This window comes from Orcinus orca, chromosome 19, assembly GCF_937001465.1.
Source record: "Orcinus orca chromosome 19, mOrcOrc1.1, whole genome shotgun sequence".
Classification (NCBI taxonomy): Eukaryota; Metazoa; Chordata; class Mammalia; order Artiodactyla; family Delphinidae; genus Orcinus; species Orcinus orca.
Genome location: NC_064577.1, coordinates 30,643,480 through 30,659,785, shown reverse-complemented (window position 1 = coordinate 30,659,785; position 16,306 = coordinate 30,643,480). Strand labels below are relative to the sequence as shown.

Sequence of the window (16,306 nt, the reverse complement as noted above, 5' to 3'; positions counted from 1 at the left end):
GCGGGAACCGACGAGAGCCTGCAGGGCGGCGGCGGCGGCGGCGGCGGCCGGGCCCTCGATTTGTGATCTCCCTGAAGGCACCATGAGCTGCATCAACTTGCCCACCGTGCTGCCCGGCTCCCCCAGCAAGACCCGGGGGCAGATCCAGGTGCGGGCCGCGGGGCGGGGTCGGAGTCGTGATCGAGGCCCGGGTGTCCGTGCGCACCGGGGCCCAGTGACCTCTCCTTCTCTCCTAGGTGATTCTCGGACCCATGTTCTCAGGAAAAAGGTAATGGCCTCGCGGGACAGGGGTAGGCCGGGATCTCTTCCTCTACTTCCCTGCTTCTCCTCCAACCCCCAGGACCCCGTCCTCCTCCCATGACGCCCCACGACCCCGAGCCTGCCGCCCCTCTCAGAGCCCCGCTTCTAGAGCAGCCCCCACTGCCCGACCCCGCGTTCGCGCCCAGGATGCCTCTCCTCCGTGGGATCCTACCGGAGGAGAAGCTCCTCCCCTTCCCGTCCGGGTCGGAACCTCTTCCCCTTGGGGTCATTCAACCACCGCTCCTTCCGGGAGCTGGTCACAGCTGCTCACCGTTTAGCCCCTCACTAAAGCCCTCTCTGAAGGGTGCATCTACGGTGGCCAGGCTCTGTGCGCCGTGCAGTATCTGTGGCTTCCTTGCAGTGTATGACTGTTTCCTTAGATGGCCCAGGAGCGTAGTTACTCTCCACACTGAAGAGTCAAGCGCTGGTGCCTTTGCTTCCCTGAAGTGATAGAACCAATCCCAGTGAGCCCCCAGTAACTCCCCTGGCCCCCCTTCCTATATGGCGCTGGGGAATCACTCCAGCTCAAATCCCTTGCCCACGACGGTGAGGCTCAGGGTGGGCTCTTGGACTCAGAGACAAAGCACTTCCCTTGTTGCACCAAAAGGTTCTGTGAAGTTAGTTCAGGCTATGTGAAGAACTGTGGGGTGAGATTACTTTGGAATGGAATCTGAACCCCTCTCCTGTGCATGTGGTCTTTGCTTTGCCCCCAACAAAATCACTCCTCCAGCCCTTCCCCGAATCACCTGAGGGCCCTTCTTTGCCACCCTCCCCATAGAGAATGACTATCAGCCCAGGCATGCTCCTCCCTCCTGGGTCGAGACTGAACTCTCTGTGTGGGCCTTTTCTGTCCTCACTGGTCCACGCCCTGCCCTGCAGCCTTCCCATCCATTGGTGGGGCTCAGGCTGTATACCCCTAGAAGGCGGTAAGGAGCCCGACTTGTGCTGATGGGGTCTTCCTCGCCCACACTTATGCATGGGCCTTACCTTGCAGTACTGAGCTGATGAGAAGGGTCCGTCGCTTCCAGATTGCCCAGTACAAGTGCCTGGTGATCAAATATGCCAAGGATACGCGTTACAGCAGCAACTTCTCCACGCATGACCGGTCAGTCCCTGCCCCTTCTGTCCTGTCCCCACACCTTTTGTGAGAAGGCCAGTGACTGTCAGAACTCTTTAGAGAGGATGGTTAATAATGCTGATGCCAGGCAGTGAACCATTCAAATCTGCAAACTTTCCAGGTTGCTTGGCAAGGTACCCTAGAACTTGGCCTTTCTTGGGGCTCTAGCCCAGTGGTTCCTAGCGGGACGTGATTCTGCCCGCCAGCGTCTATTTGCAATGTCTGGAGACGTTTTTTAGTTTTCACAACAGGAGGAGGTAAGGGCATGATGGCAACTAGTGGGTAAAGGGCAGGGATGCCACTACATCCTACAATGCACAGACAGCCCCATAACAAAGAATGATCCAGCCCCAAATGTCAGTAATGTCTGGCCAAGGTTGAGAAACCCTGCTCTTGACCTATGTGGAGGTTGCAGACTGGTTTTGCTGGCCTGCAGGCTGAATTTTATTTAAGTTTTTAGTTGGCTTGTCCTTGCTGACTCCCTGTCTCGTGGCCTTTGTGCATCCCCCTTTTATGTTTATCTGCCTGTGTCCTGTGGACATTTCAGCCTGCAGCCTGAGGTTGGGAGGTTAAATTTAATACCACTCCTGCCGTTCCGTACAGCATTTAGGGCCTGATGGTTTGGAGGCTGAGACACTTTTCTCGTCTTCCAGATTCATCCACCTGAGCCCCCAGCATCAAGGCTGTGCTGTGTGTGGCTTCAGGGTGGGAGTGCGGGGGGCTCTGAAGCTGGGCAGGTGGGTGAGGCGGAGAGGGCCCAGGACTTGGAGTTAAGTTAAACGTTGAGTGACGTTTCCTGGACATGTTGCCTGATGCAGGTCATTTACGTCTCCACGTTTGCTTTCTCATCCCTAAAACATAGGTGTCCGCTGCTCAGGACGTGAGAAGTGTCAGGGGAGGACAGTGAAAGCAGTGGAGAAGATTAGAAGTGCAGCTTCTGGGTCTGTCAGATGGGGGTGGAATCCAGGCTCTGCCCCAGTGTCACAAATCCTCTCTAATCTGGGCTGTAGAGGCCCAGACGAGCTGCAGCAGAGGCCTAGCGCTTGGCAGGGGTGACGGTGCTCCAGAGACGCTGCTCTTGCTGAAGCTGGAACCGGCTTGCGTTGCCTGCAGGATCAAAGCAAGATCATCACTAAGTAGTTGTAAAGTTTTACATAAATATATAGCTGCAAAACTGCAGAGCCGTCAGGAAACTCCTAGCTCCTTGGAAGGGTAGTTCAGAGGAGCAGGCAAAAATGGAAACAGAAGAAAATAACATTGCAGAAAAACAGAAACTAGAAGACAAAGAACAGCATTCCTCTTCCAAAAGGCCTGGCTGTGGGGCAGGGTGGGGTCCACCGCGTCATTTAATGCACTGGAACACTCCCACACATGGCCTTTCACTTTCAGACTCTGCTGGGTAGGAACCTCCCCTCAGGACACACAAGGCAGCGGTATGAATGCGGATCTGAATCCTGACTCTGCCCGTTAATAGCTCTATGATCTCTGAGAAATCCTTTAATCAACCAGAGGAGTCAAACGGAGGGAATCCTAGGTCACTGCACTGCTGGTCGGTGTTCGTGGCTTATCTCTGCTGGTGCGCGCGGCGCCTAGTCTTAGATTCTGGCGCTAATGGTCTGCCCGGGGCCATGGTAGGATTTTCATGGGCCCCTTCCTCTATAAAGAAAAAAATAAAAATATATAATTTATGACTGCATTGATATAAAGACAAAGATAATCCAGACTGAGTTACATTTATTCTGATTTTTAGAAGAAATTAAAATGTTTCATTCGTCCCCAAAGCATCATGGGCCCCAGGCACTGTACCTGATGAAGTAACCCTGTCTGCACCCCACCCCACCACACACACACACACACACACACACACACACACACACACACACACACACACAGCACAGAAGAGCTTTGCATCTGGGTTGAGCTTTACATTGGGCATTGCTAATTTCCAGTCCAAAGCGTGAAGTGAAATAGCTCTTGTTGAATAACTGGTTTTCCAAACAAAGGCCTTTACTCTTCTCCCCAGATGCCTTCCCACAGGTGCTAATTTCTCAAAGCTCTGGGCAGACATCTCAGCCTGCTCTGCAGGTAGGGGTTGCTCATGAGACCATTTCCCTGGCCCCTCATTCTGGTTCCTGGTCTCCTCTGGCTCCCTTCTCTTGCTCACACTCTGGCTTTCTGTCCCCAGGAACACCATGGAGGCCCTGCCAGCCTGCGTGCTCCGGGATGTGGCCCAGGAGGCCCTGGGCGTGGCTGTTATAGGCATCGACGAAGGGCAGTTTGTAAGTTGACTTGTCCTGATAGCACTCTTCCTGTGAACTCAACTGTCCCCCTTTTTCCTCTGCTAATTTGGAGGTTATTGGTTCAATTTCTGATATTTTTATAAGGTAAACATTGTTAACTTGCTTTAACTAGTGTCTGAATACCCTTTGAATTCCCTTTACTGCTTTCTGTGTTACTGTTATATAGAATTTATTGTACCTTAAAAAAAAAAAAATTTACAGGACTTCCCTGGTAGCACAGTGGTTAAGAATCCTCCTGCCAATTCAGGGAGCACGGGTTCAAGCCCTGGTCCAGGAAGATCCCACATGCCATGGAGCAACTAAGCCCACGAGCCACAACTACTGAAGCCCGTGCGCCTAGAGCCCGTGCTCCGCAACAAGAGAAGCCACCACAATGAGAAGCCCATGCACCGCAACGAAGAGTAGCCCCTGCTCGCCGCAACTAGAGAAAGCCCGCGCGCAGCAACGAAGACCCAACGCAGCCAAACATAAATAAATAAATAAATAAATTTTTTTTAAAAAAAGAAGCAACATTGAGCTAAACAGAACCAAACCCTCCCTATACACCAGTGTTGAGAAATCAAATTTTTTGTTTACTGTAAAAATAATTTTTTAATATATATAGTTTATTTATTTACTTATTTATGTTTGGCTGCATTGGGTCTTCGTTGCTGCGTGCGGGCTTTCTCTAGTTGCGGCGAGCAGGGGCTACTCTTCGTTGCGGTGCACGGGCTTCTCATTGTGGTGGCTTCTCTTGTTGCGGAGCACGGGCTCTAGGCGCACGGGCTTCAGTAGTTGTGGCTCGTGGGCTCAGTAGCTGTGGCTCGCGGGCTCTAGAGCGCAGGCTCAGTAGTTGTGGCACACGGGCTTTGTGGAATCTTCCCGGACCAGGGCTCGAACCCGTGTCCCCTGCACTGGCAGGTGGATTCTTAATCACTGCACCACCAGGGAAGTCCGCTTCTTTTTTTTGATTTATTTTTTGGCGGTGTTAGGTCTTTGTTGTTGCGCGGGCTTTCTCTGGTTGCGGAGAGCAGGGGCTACCCTTCATTGTGGTGTGCGGGCTTCTCAAGGCGGTGTCTTCTCTTGTTGTGGAGCATGGGCTCTAGAGCACAGGCTCAGTAGTTGTGGAGCATGGGCTTAGCTGCTCTGCAGCATGAGGGATCTTCCCGGACCAGGGATCGGACCCGTGTCCCCTGCATTGGCAGGCGGATTCTTAACCACTGCGCCACCAGGGAAGTCCCTGCCCCACAGTTCTGTTCCCTGTTTCTATGGCTACTTCCTCCCTGGCCAGCAAGTCAAACTCGAGTTCCCATAACTAGTGTTTATTAAACCTACTGCAGAAACATCACCAATCTTCTGTTCTGCCCTCACCCCTGTGGGTCTTGCTCTGCAAGAAGTTCTGGGGCCCAGAGGTGGCTGCCTCAGTTGCCTCTCAACATGGGACCTGACAAAAGGACTGCCTCTCCCTCCCTTCATCCTTCCCTTGGAGAGTGGTACATCTGAAGACCCCACGCTATAAGCTGAGGGTGCAGTGGTAGGTGGGCAGCTGGATCCTGGGCATGCCAGCCGCACAGTGTCACTCCAAGTGTTGGTCTTACCTCTGTTTCTTTTTAATTTTTTTTTTTGTCTGTGCTGGGTCTTAGTTGCAGCACACGGGGTCTTCGTTGCAGCGTGCGGGATCTTTAGTTGCAGCATGTGGGATCCAGTTCCCTGACCAGGGATTGAACCCGGGCCCTCAGCAGTGAGAGCGCGGAGACCACTGGGACCACCAGGGAATTCCCTAGGAGGGGTCTGGTTTTGTCTTGACCATCACAGTCACAGAATGGCCTTGCCGGAAGTTCGTATTTATAGATCGGGCTCATATCACGTGTTGTGACCATTTTTTCCTCATCAGCAAATACCTATCCTTATGAACATCCCATGTCTTCCACGAGCTGGCCCCTTGGGTGTGGCACTTACAGGCTGTGACGGACGTGTGTGCGGACATCCTGGCTATCGTCCGGTGTATTGGGGTTTATCTACTAAGTAGAATCACTGGTCAAGGGACCGATCTCATTCATTCAGTAAGTGTTTTCTGAGCTTGTGCTGTGTGGCAGCGATGTTCTAGGTGTTGGGGATACAGCCAGGGTCTCACCCTTGCACTTACATTCTAGTTGGGGGAGAGAAATATGTAAAAGGTGGTGGCAACCGGGGGAGAAAGGCACTGTGAGGGGGTAGAGCTAAGGTGGGGATGATGCTTTATGAGGACGGTCAGAAAGGGGCCAAAAGGAAAGTGGGGTGAAGGTTCCCAGTCAGGAGTGTGCTTTTGGGCATGTCTCAGGAGCAGCCAGGAGGCCAGGGGCTTTGGCCAGGTCAGCGGGAAAGACTTTGGCGGTAACCCTGGGAGAGCCTGGAAGCCGCCCAGGGCGTCTCCTCTGCTGGAGGAGCATGGACAGCGTGGGGGGTGGGGGGTGGGGGGAGAGGCATCTGGGTGTTTGCGGAAATCCCCGGCGGTCGAGGGCAGGGTGTTGGCGGCTGCATACACACATCCTGTTCCAACTGCCCTTCTCTTTTGTTGCTCGGGTGGCTGACATCATTTTCCCTGTGTTTCTACTTTTGTAAATTGCCTCCTTCTCTTGGTTGATCTTTCCTCTACAGGACATGATGTAATCGGTGCCAGTTTGTCACATGCTGTAAATATTTCTTCCCTGTTTATTTGCCTCTGGATTTGGTCTGTGCATCTCATTTAGTCTCTACCATTCATGGTGGAACGGTTGAATGTTTCAGTGTCACGTCCTTCGTTCCTGTCCTCTGTGGCCTTTGCGCCTTCAACACCAGCCTGGCTGCCGGGAAGCCGGGCCTCCACCGGGGCAGGGCTGGGGTGCTTCCCTCGTGCATCATGAGGGCGCCACCTCTCAGCAAGATAAGGACGAGGGTGAAACTACTTCTTGGCTTCCTGATCTCCCCTTTCGGTCCTCTCCCCTCATCAAACCTTGTTCAGGAAGTGGCTCACGGCAGGTCAGCCCAGGTGCTGGATCTGCAGGTGAACCAAATGGGTAGACTTGTCACCATCAAGAAACCCCCCGTTACTTTTCTACCTGGATCCCGTGTGGCAATCATTTTTGTCTACCAAGAAAACCCTACGTTTACTAGGTCCTCTGAAGTTCCGCTTTGAATGTAACCTGTATTAGAGTCTATGGCTGCTGTGACACGTACCACAGACTGGGCGGTTTAAACCACAGACATTTACTTCCCACAGCTCTGGAGGCTGGGAGCCCAAGGCCAAGGTGTGGGCAGGGTGGGTTCCCCCTGAGGCCGTGAGGGAGAATCTGTTCCAGTCCTGTCCCCTTGGCGTGCAGGTGGCCATCTGCTCCCTGTGTCTGTCCCTCTCTGTGTCCAAATTTCCCCTTTTTACAAGGACACCAGTCATACTGGAGTGTGACCCTACTGACCTACTTTATGACTGGATACCTCTGCAAAGATCCTCTCTCCAAATAAGGTTCTGAGGTATTGGGGGTGAGGGTTTCTACGTATGGATTTGGGGGGTGGGAAGGGACACAATTCAACCCATAACATAACCTAAAAAATTTAATGGCAATAAGAACAAACGTCAGTAATGTGGTTGGTTACCAGTGGGCATTCTGGGATGTTGCAGACAGCTCTGACCTTACCTTTGATCATTCAGGAACCCCAGCTGGAGGCCCAGGGTTCAGTGTTTGGGTGGGGGCAGGGTGGCATGTGAACAGGGGACAAAGTTTAAGTGGAAGAATTGAAGTCTCTGATGGTGGGCATCGCTGCAGCGGGCAAGGTGGAGGACCCTGAGAGGTCCCCAAACCCTGGTGTGGAAGGACCCACATCTGATGAGGCCTTGACAGGGAGAGTGAGACACAGGGGGTGCTCATCCCAGGGCAGTTTTGCCCCCAGCCCCTACCCGGGGGATATCTGGCAATGTCTGGAAACCATTTTGTTTGTGACAATGGGGGTAGGGTGGAGGGCACTGGCTGACAGCTCCTTGCAGGCTGGGGGCTGCATTTCTGTGACCTGTGATGAGTCCTTTAGAGAAGAAGAGGGGCCTCACCTGGAGCCAGGCTGGAGCCTCTGGGTGGGAGGTGCTGTTTCCGTAGCTCAGGCTCGGCAGCCCTGCAGAGGCCGTCAGATCTGGCTTCGGTGAATCCCGCTGGAACTGATCCAGGTTTTCTAACCCCTCTCCTGGACCTCGTCTTGCTGAGCCCTCAGGTCTTGGTAATTTTGCACCTACATGAACGGCTTGGAGAGAGACCCTTTGCCCAAACACAAGAACTCCCCACTTCACCCAACCCAAAGACCAATCTAGACAGATGATTGACCAGTGAAAGTTCACCAAAGAATTTAAGTAGCAGCCTTGCCCTGAGCCACTTGAAATTTGATTTCCCAAGTAAGTGACCTTTCTGCAGGCCCTGTATTTAGAAGGGTGTGCCGTGCCATCCTGCTCTAAGTGGCCCGTGGAACCCTCACCCCTTCTCAAGGCGTCACACGGGCACATTATGTTTTTAAACAAAAGCAAGCACACAGAGCCTGCCTCTCGGCCATATAGCATATGTCATAAATTATTCGAGGCTCCTGAATCCCTAAACACCACCAAGGGCCTTCCTTGCCTTTTCTTGGGCTCAGAAACGTGAAGTCATTGCCAAGGTCACAGCTAATGGGTCCAACCAAGACCACGGTTCAAGCCCAAGGCAGCCTCTGGCCTGGGCTTTTGACCACTGCGGTAGCAGACTGCCTCTCCTGGTGACTGTTCCGGGTGCTCGGCCTGGAGTGGGGCCCGGGTCTGCCATGGAAAGCTGGCAGGATGGTGGAGCGACTGGGGCTGCTGCAGATGTGCAGGCAGCGTGCCGGGTGTGGGGGGCTGGGGCCACCCTATTCTCGCGCTCCACGCCGATCCAGGTGGCCAGAGCTGTTGGGTCCAGCCACGTGTTCGTGGCTCCTGGAAGCTGCTGCCCAGGGCGGAAGCTCACTCCTCCTCTCACCCTTTCCAGTTCCCCGACATCGTGGAGTTCAGCGAGACCATGGCCAATGCCGGGAAGACCGTCATTGTGGCTGCACTGGATGGGACCTTCCAGAGGAAGGTAAGGCGTCTGGTCCAGGTCTCGGGATGGGACCCAGGAGGGAGGAAGGGGCCGGGGCTGTGCACAGATGGACAGCTCACCGCGCCCTGGATGACCAGATTGCCAGAGCCCAGGCGCTCAGGCGAGCCAGACCCGGCTCCCTGGTTTGCCCCAGACTAGGCCGCCTGCTGCAGGGGCTGGTGCTCTGGGGGAAAGCAAGGTCAGGGCCTAGTTTCCTGGCTTCAGGGCTGTGAATCAGAGGGTTTCAAGGAAAAGCCCACCCGGTGAGGTAAGTGCACACCAGTCTTTCCATGGGAATACAGGCTTTCGGGACCATCCTGAACCTGGTGCCCCTGGCCGAGAGTGTGGTGAAGCTGACGGCGGTGTGCATGGAGTGCTTCCGAGAGGCCGCCTACACCAAGAGGCTGGGAGTGGAGAAAGAGGTGGCGCCTCCTGCCTTCTCCAAGGGGTGGAGGGGCGGGGGTGGTGCTGTGTCCCCGCTCAGTCCTGGCGCTTCCTGTCCCATGGCCAGGTCGAGGTGATAGGAGGAGCAGACAAGTACCACTCCGTGTGCCGCCTCTGCTACTTCAAGAAGGCCTCGGGTCAGCCTGTCGGGCTGGACAGCAAAGAGAATAAAGAGAACTGCCCAGTGCTGGGAAAGCCCGGGGAGGCCATGGGAGCCAGGAAGCTATTCGCTCCTCATCAGATCCTGCAGTGCAGCCCGGCCAACTGAGGCACAGGCCCCACACCCAGGAGAGGCGCTGACCGGCCACCCGCTCCCGTGCCTGCTGCTGCCCCCTGGCGGACGCCTGCCCCCTGCGTGCTGCCCGGCCTTCTCGGAGGAGGAAGCGGGGGTGGGGGGGTGAAGTTTCACCAGCGCCCCTTCCCCGGCCAAGGGCCACGGGCCGGTGGTCTGCACATCACACTTCCCTCCTTGCCTGCCCGCCGGCTTCCCTCAGTTCCCTTCCCAGACTACTCACAATCCACCCCAGGCGGGCGCGGGGCCACTGCTGACGTGAGTCCCTCCCTCTCCAAGCGGCGAGGCCGGAGGCGCGAGCTCCTGTGGCATCAGCGCTCCTGGCTTCTTCCCCTTTTGTGGCTTTTGCTGTTGAGTTTCTGTTCTCACTGGGAAGTCGGAGCACCAGCACCTCTGGCTCAGCACCGAGCCTCCTCTAGTGCAAAGACTTTAGTCCTCCTGCCTGGGACGGGCTCCTGGCCCTTCTGAGGATGGCTGGACTTGTTCTCTCTTACTTCCCTTTGGGCCAAAAGCCCTTCCTGCTCTGGCGATCATTTTCTCCAGAATTACAGCTTCTTCCATGTGGGTGACACCCTGCTGGGGCTCAGATCCCAGGGGCTTGTCTTTTAAAGCAGGGGCTGTGATTTTTCTGTTGTAGTGTGTGATATTAATAACTAATATTAAAATTTACTGGTTGATGAAAGCGTATTTCTCTTTAACTGTCTGGGATTCCCCAGGTCTCACTGGAGACAGCTGTGACCTGATTTAGCTGTGGGGATTTCTTTTCAAATCATTTTCTAGTACTACTGATCTCTTAGCCACAATGCTTTTTAACTGAGAAATGATCGTGAAGTGTGTCCTGAGAGGAATGTCTGCCTGCTCTTCTGTCGGGGCAGGTTTCAGGTCAAGATGGGTGGATGAAGGAGCCTGAGGCCCAGGTTGGAAAGATGAAGCTTTGGTCTGTGCTGCCAGATGGGGCTGTGAGGTCAGGTTTTGTTTGTGAAACAGACACTTGACAGTTCAGAAGCCAAGAAGACCAGCTCTGCTGTGCCTCAGAAAATACGCTGTGGGCAGCTTACACGGAGGCAAGAGTGCGCCAGGTCAGGTGTGGGTGGGGTGAGCCTGGGCTGTAGGTGTGCCCCATGCACATGGGGGTCCGGGTTCCCCACCCTCGCCCCAGCTTCTCCCTCCCCTTTGCTCGCGGTTGGTCCCAGGTTACAAAGGTGCAGTACAGTGATGAGAACGTAATTCCCAAACCCTATTGGTTTTTACTCAGGATTTTGAAACTGTTGGGGCCCACTTTTGACAGCTCCCTGTCTGGGCTCAAAAGGGGAAGCCCCGAGTTGCCCTGGGGGCCCTGGCCTCCTGCCTGAGCCGGGCTTGTTCCCTGGGGCGGGCTGGGCAGTCAGGCCGGCCCCCTGTGTGTCCGGAACAGGCTGCAGAGGTGCTGAGCCCTGTCTATGGGAAGCAGAGGGCCCCTGCCCCTCCAGGGGCACACCAGGACCCTGGCAGAGCGGCCCAGAAAAGCCATGTTGTTTACAGGCTGAGCACAGTTACTATTTTAAGATGCTGATGGGAGGGCAGCGTGAGCAATGAGACCCTGGGTCGGTGGGGGGGTGGGGGTGGCGGGGAGCTGCTAGGCACGCTGGAGGGCCAGACTGCCACAACTCTGTTCAAAATACAGGTTCCATAAGACCTCGGCCAGAGGGTGTACCTCAGGGTGGAATTTCTCTTTCTCCTACCCCTAGACAGAGGCCCCACCCATGACAATGGAGATTATGAATGAGAAAAACATTTATTCCATCTCCAAAGTTAGTCAACAGAATCCAAGGGTGCTGTGCATCTCCCCCAAGGCTCTGCAACACATTCAGAGCAGCCTGGGGGCTGTGGGTGTGCTCCACGCCTCCCAACTAACGGTGCTGGGGTATTTACATAAAGCTGGGTGCTGTCGTCAGGCAAAGCCCCTTCCTGCGGCCAAGGGGTGGGAGCAGAGACAGTGCTGCCCGCCCGAGCCCGCTGGTGGGGGGCGGCACCAGCCCTGCGCCTAGGCTGTCAGGAAGGTGACCCAGAGGCACTGGCACAGAGCCCAGATCCAAGCGAGCAGACACTTCAGCAGTGAGCACGGGCTGCCGCTCGCAGAGCAGGCAGGGGGCAGGGGGCTGGGGGCAGAACGAACCTGAGTGAGGAGGAAAGGAACCCCAGCCCAGTGCCAGCAGCAGAGCAGGGGGAAGGCCCCACAGCCTCATCTTTGGCAGAGACCCCCAGATGGCGGTGGCCACCGAGGCCTGCACGTGGCCCGGCTCCTTCAGGCTGGGGAGAAGCTAAGGCACTTGTCAAACCAGCACATCGGGCCCTTGGAGCTACTTCAGGTGGGGTTGGGGATCATTAAAAGCAATGACAAAACCCATCCAACCAAAAACCCTTCCCTAAAAAATGCCCTCGAGGAGTGGTAGGTGAAGCCCCCTGGGGCACAGGCCAAGGCTCTGAGGCCAGCAGCCAGGACGAGGAGGCATAGGCTCTCTCTCCAGGCCGTGCGTCAGCTCCGACAGGCCCCAGGTGGATCGAGCGGGGCCGGCAGCTCTGGGAGACCAGCCTCGGGGGAGGAGTCCGGGAAGAGGGGAGGCCCCCCAGGCGCCCTCCCTCCTCCCCTTACCATCCCCGGCCGCAGCTCAGTACACGGGGGGCGGCTGGTAGCCCTCTGTGGTCTCGGCGTTCTGGGTGAAGGGCGGCTGTTGGTAGCTGTCCACAGGCGCGCCTGGGTAGGAGGCGTAGGCCGTGCTGGGGTCCAGAGTGGGGTCCACGTAGTTCTGGATGAAGTCATCCACTCCGGCCTTGTAGCGCTGGTAGGCCAAGGAGGCCAGCACGCCCTGCAGAGAGCCCCGAGGTTTGGGTTCCTCAGCCCTCCACCACCCTTCACCAAAGACACCAGGGCCCTGGCCCGTCCTGGTCCACTTACCCAGGAGAAGACAGAAAAGAAGCTGAAGGCGATGGCCGCCCGGGCCGAGTCGGCTCCCACCAGCACGTATTCCGGCTTGGTGGCTGCCCACTGATTGGCAAGGAAGCAGAAGCTGACGAACCACATGAAGGTCCAGAGAGCTGGGGAGAAGGCCAGGAGGGCAGGGTCAGCTCCACGGAGCAGGCAGGAGGGCAGGCACCTCCTGGAGGGAGGAGCCTCCGGGGGTGGAAAGGGCACTGATGCAGAAGCCAGGGTGGGGACAAGAGGCTATCCTGGGAGTCCTTGCTCCAAGTCCCACTCAGCTGCGGAGGGTTTCAGCAGATGGTCTGCTGGGAGGTCTGGGGACCTGGGGCTACTCCCACCCCTCCCAAGCCCTGCAGTCACAGCACCCTAGAGCTCTTGGGACCACTGCCGCTCCTGTTCACCCCAAGATCAAATGGAGGTGCAGCCGGCAGATACCTGAGAAGAGCAGGTCGCTGATGACCAGGTACTTGCGGTCAGTGGCGTTGCTGATCTGGGGGAAATAGACGTCGATCACGAAGAAGAAGGCCGAGGCCAGGAAGGCCAGCACCCCGATGGCGCTGCCGAAGCGGCACGCGTCCTCGTTGCGGTTGAACACGCAGTACTGCTGTCTGGACTCGTGGGTGTTGCTGTAGCCCTCACCGAAGATGCATGAGAACACGATCAAGGCGAAGACCTGAGGGGGAGGCAGGGGAAGGGCTGAGTGACTGCTACCCTCGTGGGACAAACCCCCCAGGTGGCACACAGAGTGGGGCCTCCTCTGCTCCTGCTGTCCCCCGTGCTCCAGGTCGGTGTCCCAGCCCCTCCTGAACTTGGAGAGCGAGCCCCTCCCTCTCCCTTCTCCTGGGCTATCTCCAGACACCAGTCACAAGTCACGAGGGGCATGGCCGGGGATTCCTGGACTGGGGATGGTGGGGAGTGAAGGGGATCTCCTGGGAGGGGACTGCCCGCCCAGCTGTCTGCCTGGAGGATGGGTACTGGTGGTTAGGTACTTGAAGATTAAGGGCAATCGCCCAAACTAAAGCACTCCCACTTTCAGTGAGTTTTAAACAGGATGGGTCACAAAGTCATAAAAACCCAAGCTTGGAGTCTCACCCCCATCACCTGTCTGAGTCACCTCTACAGCACCCAGCCTCTGCCTAAACACCCAGTGATGGAGGGCTCCTCCCACCTCAGGAGAGCCATGCCTCCGAGCCGAAATAGCGTCCCCAGACCCCCACCTCCTGGAGCCCCCTCCACCTCTTCCCTGCTGGGCTCCCCAGTTTGGCCAGCTTCTTTCCTACAAGGAATTCTGGGCTCTTTGGCATCCTGGCCCCTGCCCTCCCAGGGAACCCCAGCTGGCCTCCCGCTCACAGTGGGTCCCACCCACACAGAGCACCTCACGCTGGTCTGCCCAGCAGGCCTGTGGACACAGCTCTGCACGCAGACCCCTGGATGTACTGGGGTGGGGGTCGAGGGGGTGTACCAGCCAGAACGCTGGGAGGGGCTCCAGGCCCTTGCGAAAAGCCTCACGTCACCCGTCTCCGCCCCAAACTGAAAGGCCACCGCTCACCCCTGCCTTATGTCAGCAGACCCGGGACAGTCTGGACGCCTGGCTCCCTCTGGGACCGGCCCAGGCCTCTCCCCAGCCTGCCCTGCCTGCCTGCACAAGGCCCTCTCAATAGGCTCTGGAGCTGGCAGTCACAGGCCCCACCCCCAGCTGGAGATGAAGCCGGAACTCTGGATGCTGGGAGCAGTGTGCCAGCCTGACTCCTGGCACTGCCATCCCGAAACGTGGGCATCTGCTCCTGGAGTCAGACCCCACAGTCAGGCAGAGCGGGGGTGAGAGTGTCACCAGGGCAACGCGTAGGGCTCCAGTCCCAGGCAGGGGCAGGTGTGGTGTGGGCGCCGCATGCCCAGCCCTCTGCCTGCGGGCTGGCTAACAGCTTGTTCAGCTTTGGGCTCCGGTTGTCCGAGAGCATGGGACCTCCCACCAACGCCCCACCCCGGTAACCTGGTACTGGAGCGCTCAGCCAGCTCACATGGAGGGGAACATCCTGGGGTCACCTGATCTTGGATGGGGAAGCAGACCCATGGGCTGCTCTTGAGAGACTCTATATCAGGGCGCCAGGCTGCCCCCCAACCCCACGCACCCCACGTGGCTTCGGAAAGCCCCTTCCTGATGAATTCCCCCAGGGTGGGAGTCGCGGCGTGCCGGCCACCAGTCCTGGAGCCGCCTCAAACTCCTCCCACTGCCAGCAGGGCGACGGGCCTGCTCCCCGCGGTGCCGCCCGGCCATTCCGCGCCCGGGCTGGGAGGTGGGGGGTGGCGGGACCCGGGTTCGGGGGGCGGCGGGGCCCGGGGGGTGAGGGGCTGGAGGGTCCCGGGCCCCGCTCGCCCGCCCCACGCGCGCCGCTCCCACCCCCGGGCCTCGGCCGCCACCACCTGTCGCGCTCTCAGGCTCCCAGCGGCCCCACTCCCCCGGCCTGGCGACGAAGTCGGTTCCCCGAGGCCCCGCACCCCGGCTCACCAAGCACACGGCGCGCACCACCACCTGCGGCTGCGTCAGGAAGCGCCTCAGGTCGAAGGAGCCGCCCGCCTTGGCCGCGCCGTAGGCCCCGCTCTCCATGTCGCCGTCGCAGCCGCCGCCGACGCCGCCGCCGCCGCAGCCGCGGACTGCTGAGGAGCCAGCCCGCCGCCCCGCCCCCTGCCCGGCTCCTCCCCAGGGGCGTGGCCAGCACCGCCCCAGGGACCGAGGGCAAAGTCCGCCCAAGACGAGCGGCGGTGCAGGAGCGGCAGGGTTACCCCGACATCCCGGCCTGCGCTTCCAGCGGCCGACATCCGTCCAGCGGCAGCGGACTCGTTGTCCAGCCCACCTCTCGGCCGGAGTCTCGTCCCTCTGCTCTACTGGTCCGCAGGGCGACTGGAAAGGGCCAGAGAGTCCCCAGGAAGAGAGGGTCGCAAGGAGGGCCCGCCCCCCTGCTCCATCCACTCTTTGCCCCTGCACTCCCGCCTCCGCCTCCAGGAAGCCCCGCCAGACGCCGTCTGGGCCCCATCTGCCCAAGACCCAGGCTCCTACGCACCTCCTCTCTTCTCCCCCATTCTACTTAAACCCCAGGCCACAGCCTGGACCCCTCCCTGCATGGCCTGTCACTCTTTTCTCCTCTCTGGAGCTAAGCCTGGGATGTGGTCGAGACCACCGCCCCTCCCAGTTTTTCCCGAGCCGGGCCCGGCCCCAGGGCCATGTAGGGCCGTGCGTAGGGCCGACTTCCAGGCTCCAAGATGGTGTGCAGACAGAAACGAAGTTCCCAGGGTGGCCGGCAGGGGGCAGAGTTTAATACAATTCTTTCCGGAAATGGTTCAGAGCGTCCAAACTGGGATGGCTCTAGGTGTGTGTGGGTGGGGAGGGGGGCTGGTTCTCCAGGGGCCTCAGGCTGACTCGGCAGGGAGGAATTCCAGACATCATAGTTGCAGGTAAAGATTAATGAGGGGGTGCTGGCCAGGTGGGGCCCAGAGTCCTCCAGGTGAATGGGACGGTGACAGGTGAGCAGTGGAGCCAGAGGACTGGGCCACCAGGAGATGGGGTGCCACTCCAGGGAAGAGGGGAGCAGGGGTGGGGGAGGAAGCAGTGGCCCTGGGTGGGCTGGTGCCTCTGGGCCTTCACATCTACCCCACCGTCTCCCCAGACCTGGATGGACGGTGACGAGCTGCTGAGCGGTGAGGAGAGGGGCCCTCACAGAGCCCCGTCCTCCTATGGACCTCTCCTTCCCCCTACAGCTCCCCCCATCCTAAATCCCTCAAACTAGCACCATGAGTATTTGATGAAGAACACCAGCGCTCCAAGAATCCAGGCTG

At 58.0% G+C, this 16,306-nt stretch overlaps 2 protein-coding genes across 2 annotated transcripts; one reads left to right on the top strand and one right to left on the bottom strand.

Annotated features, from left to right (window-relative positions):
• The first annotated feature begins 29 nt into the window (after nt 1-29).
• On the top strand, nt 30-10,198 carry TK1 (thymidine kinase 1). The gene is made up of 7 exons (XM_004275530.4): nt 30-148; nt 237-268; nt 1,295-1,405; nt 3,603-3,696; nt 8,691-8,780; nt 9,083-9,202; nt 9,292-10,198. The coding sequence occupies exons 1-7, from the start codon at nt 83-85 to the stop codon at nt 9,490-9,492; spliced, it is 714 nt and encodes a 237-aa protein (XP_004275578.1). The 5' UTR covers nt 30-82; the 3' UTR covers nt 9,493-10,198.
• Nucleotides 10,199-11,271: 1,073 nt separating this feature from the next.
• On the bottom strand, nt 11,272-15,154 carry SYNGR2 (synaptogyrin 2). The gene is made up of 4 exons (XM_004275529.3): nt 14,982-15,154; nt 12,911-13,148; nt 12,452-12,591; nt 11,272-12,362 (listed from the first exon to the last, which is right to left on the bottom strand). Exons 1-4 carry the CDS (start codon nt 15,078-15,080, stop codon nt 12,165-12,167), a joined length of 675 nt encoding a protein of 224 aa, XP_004275577.1. The 5' UTR covers nt 15,081-15,154; the 3' UTR covers nt 11,272-12,164.
• Nucleotides 15,155-16,306: the final 1,152 nt, after the last annotated feature.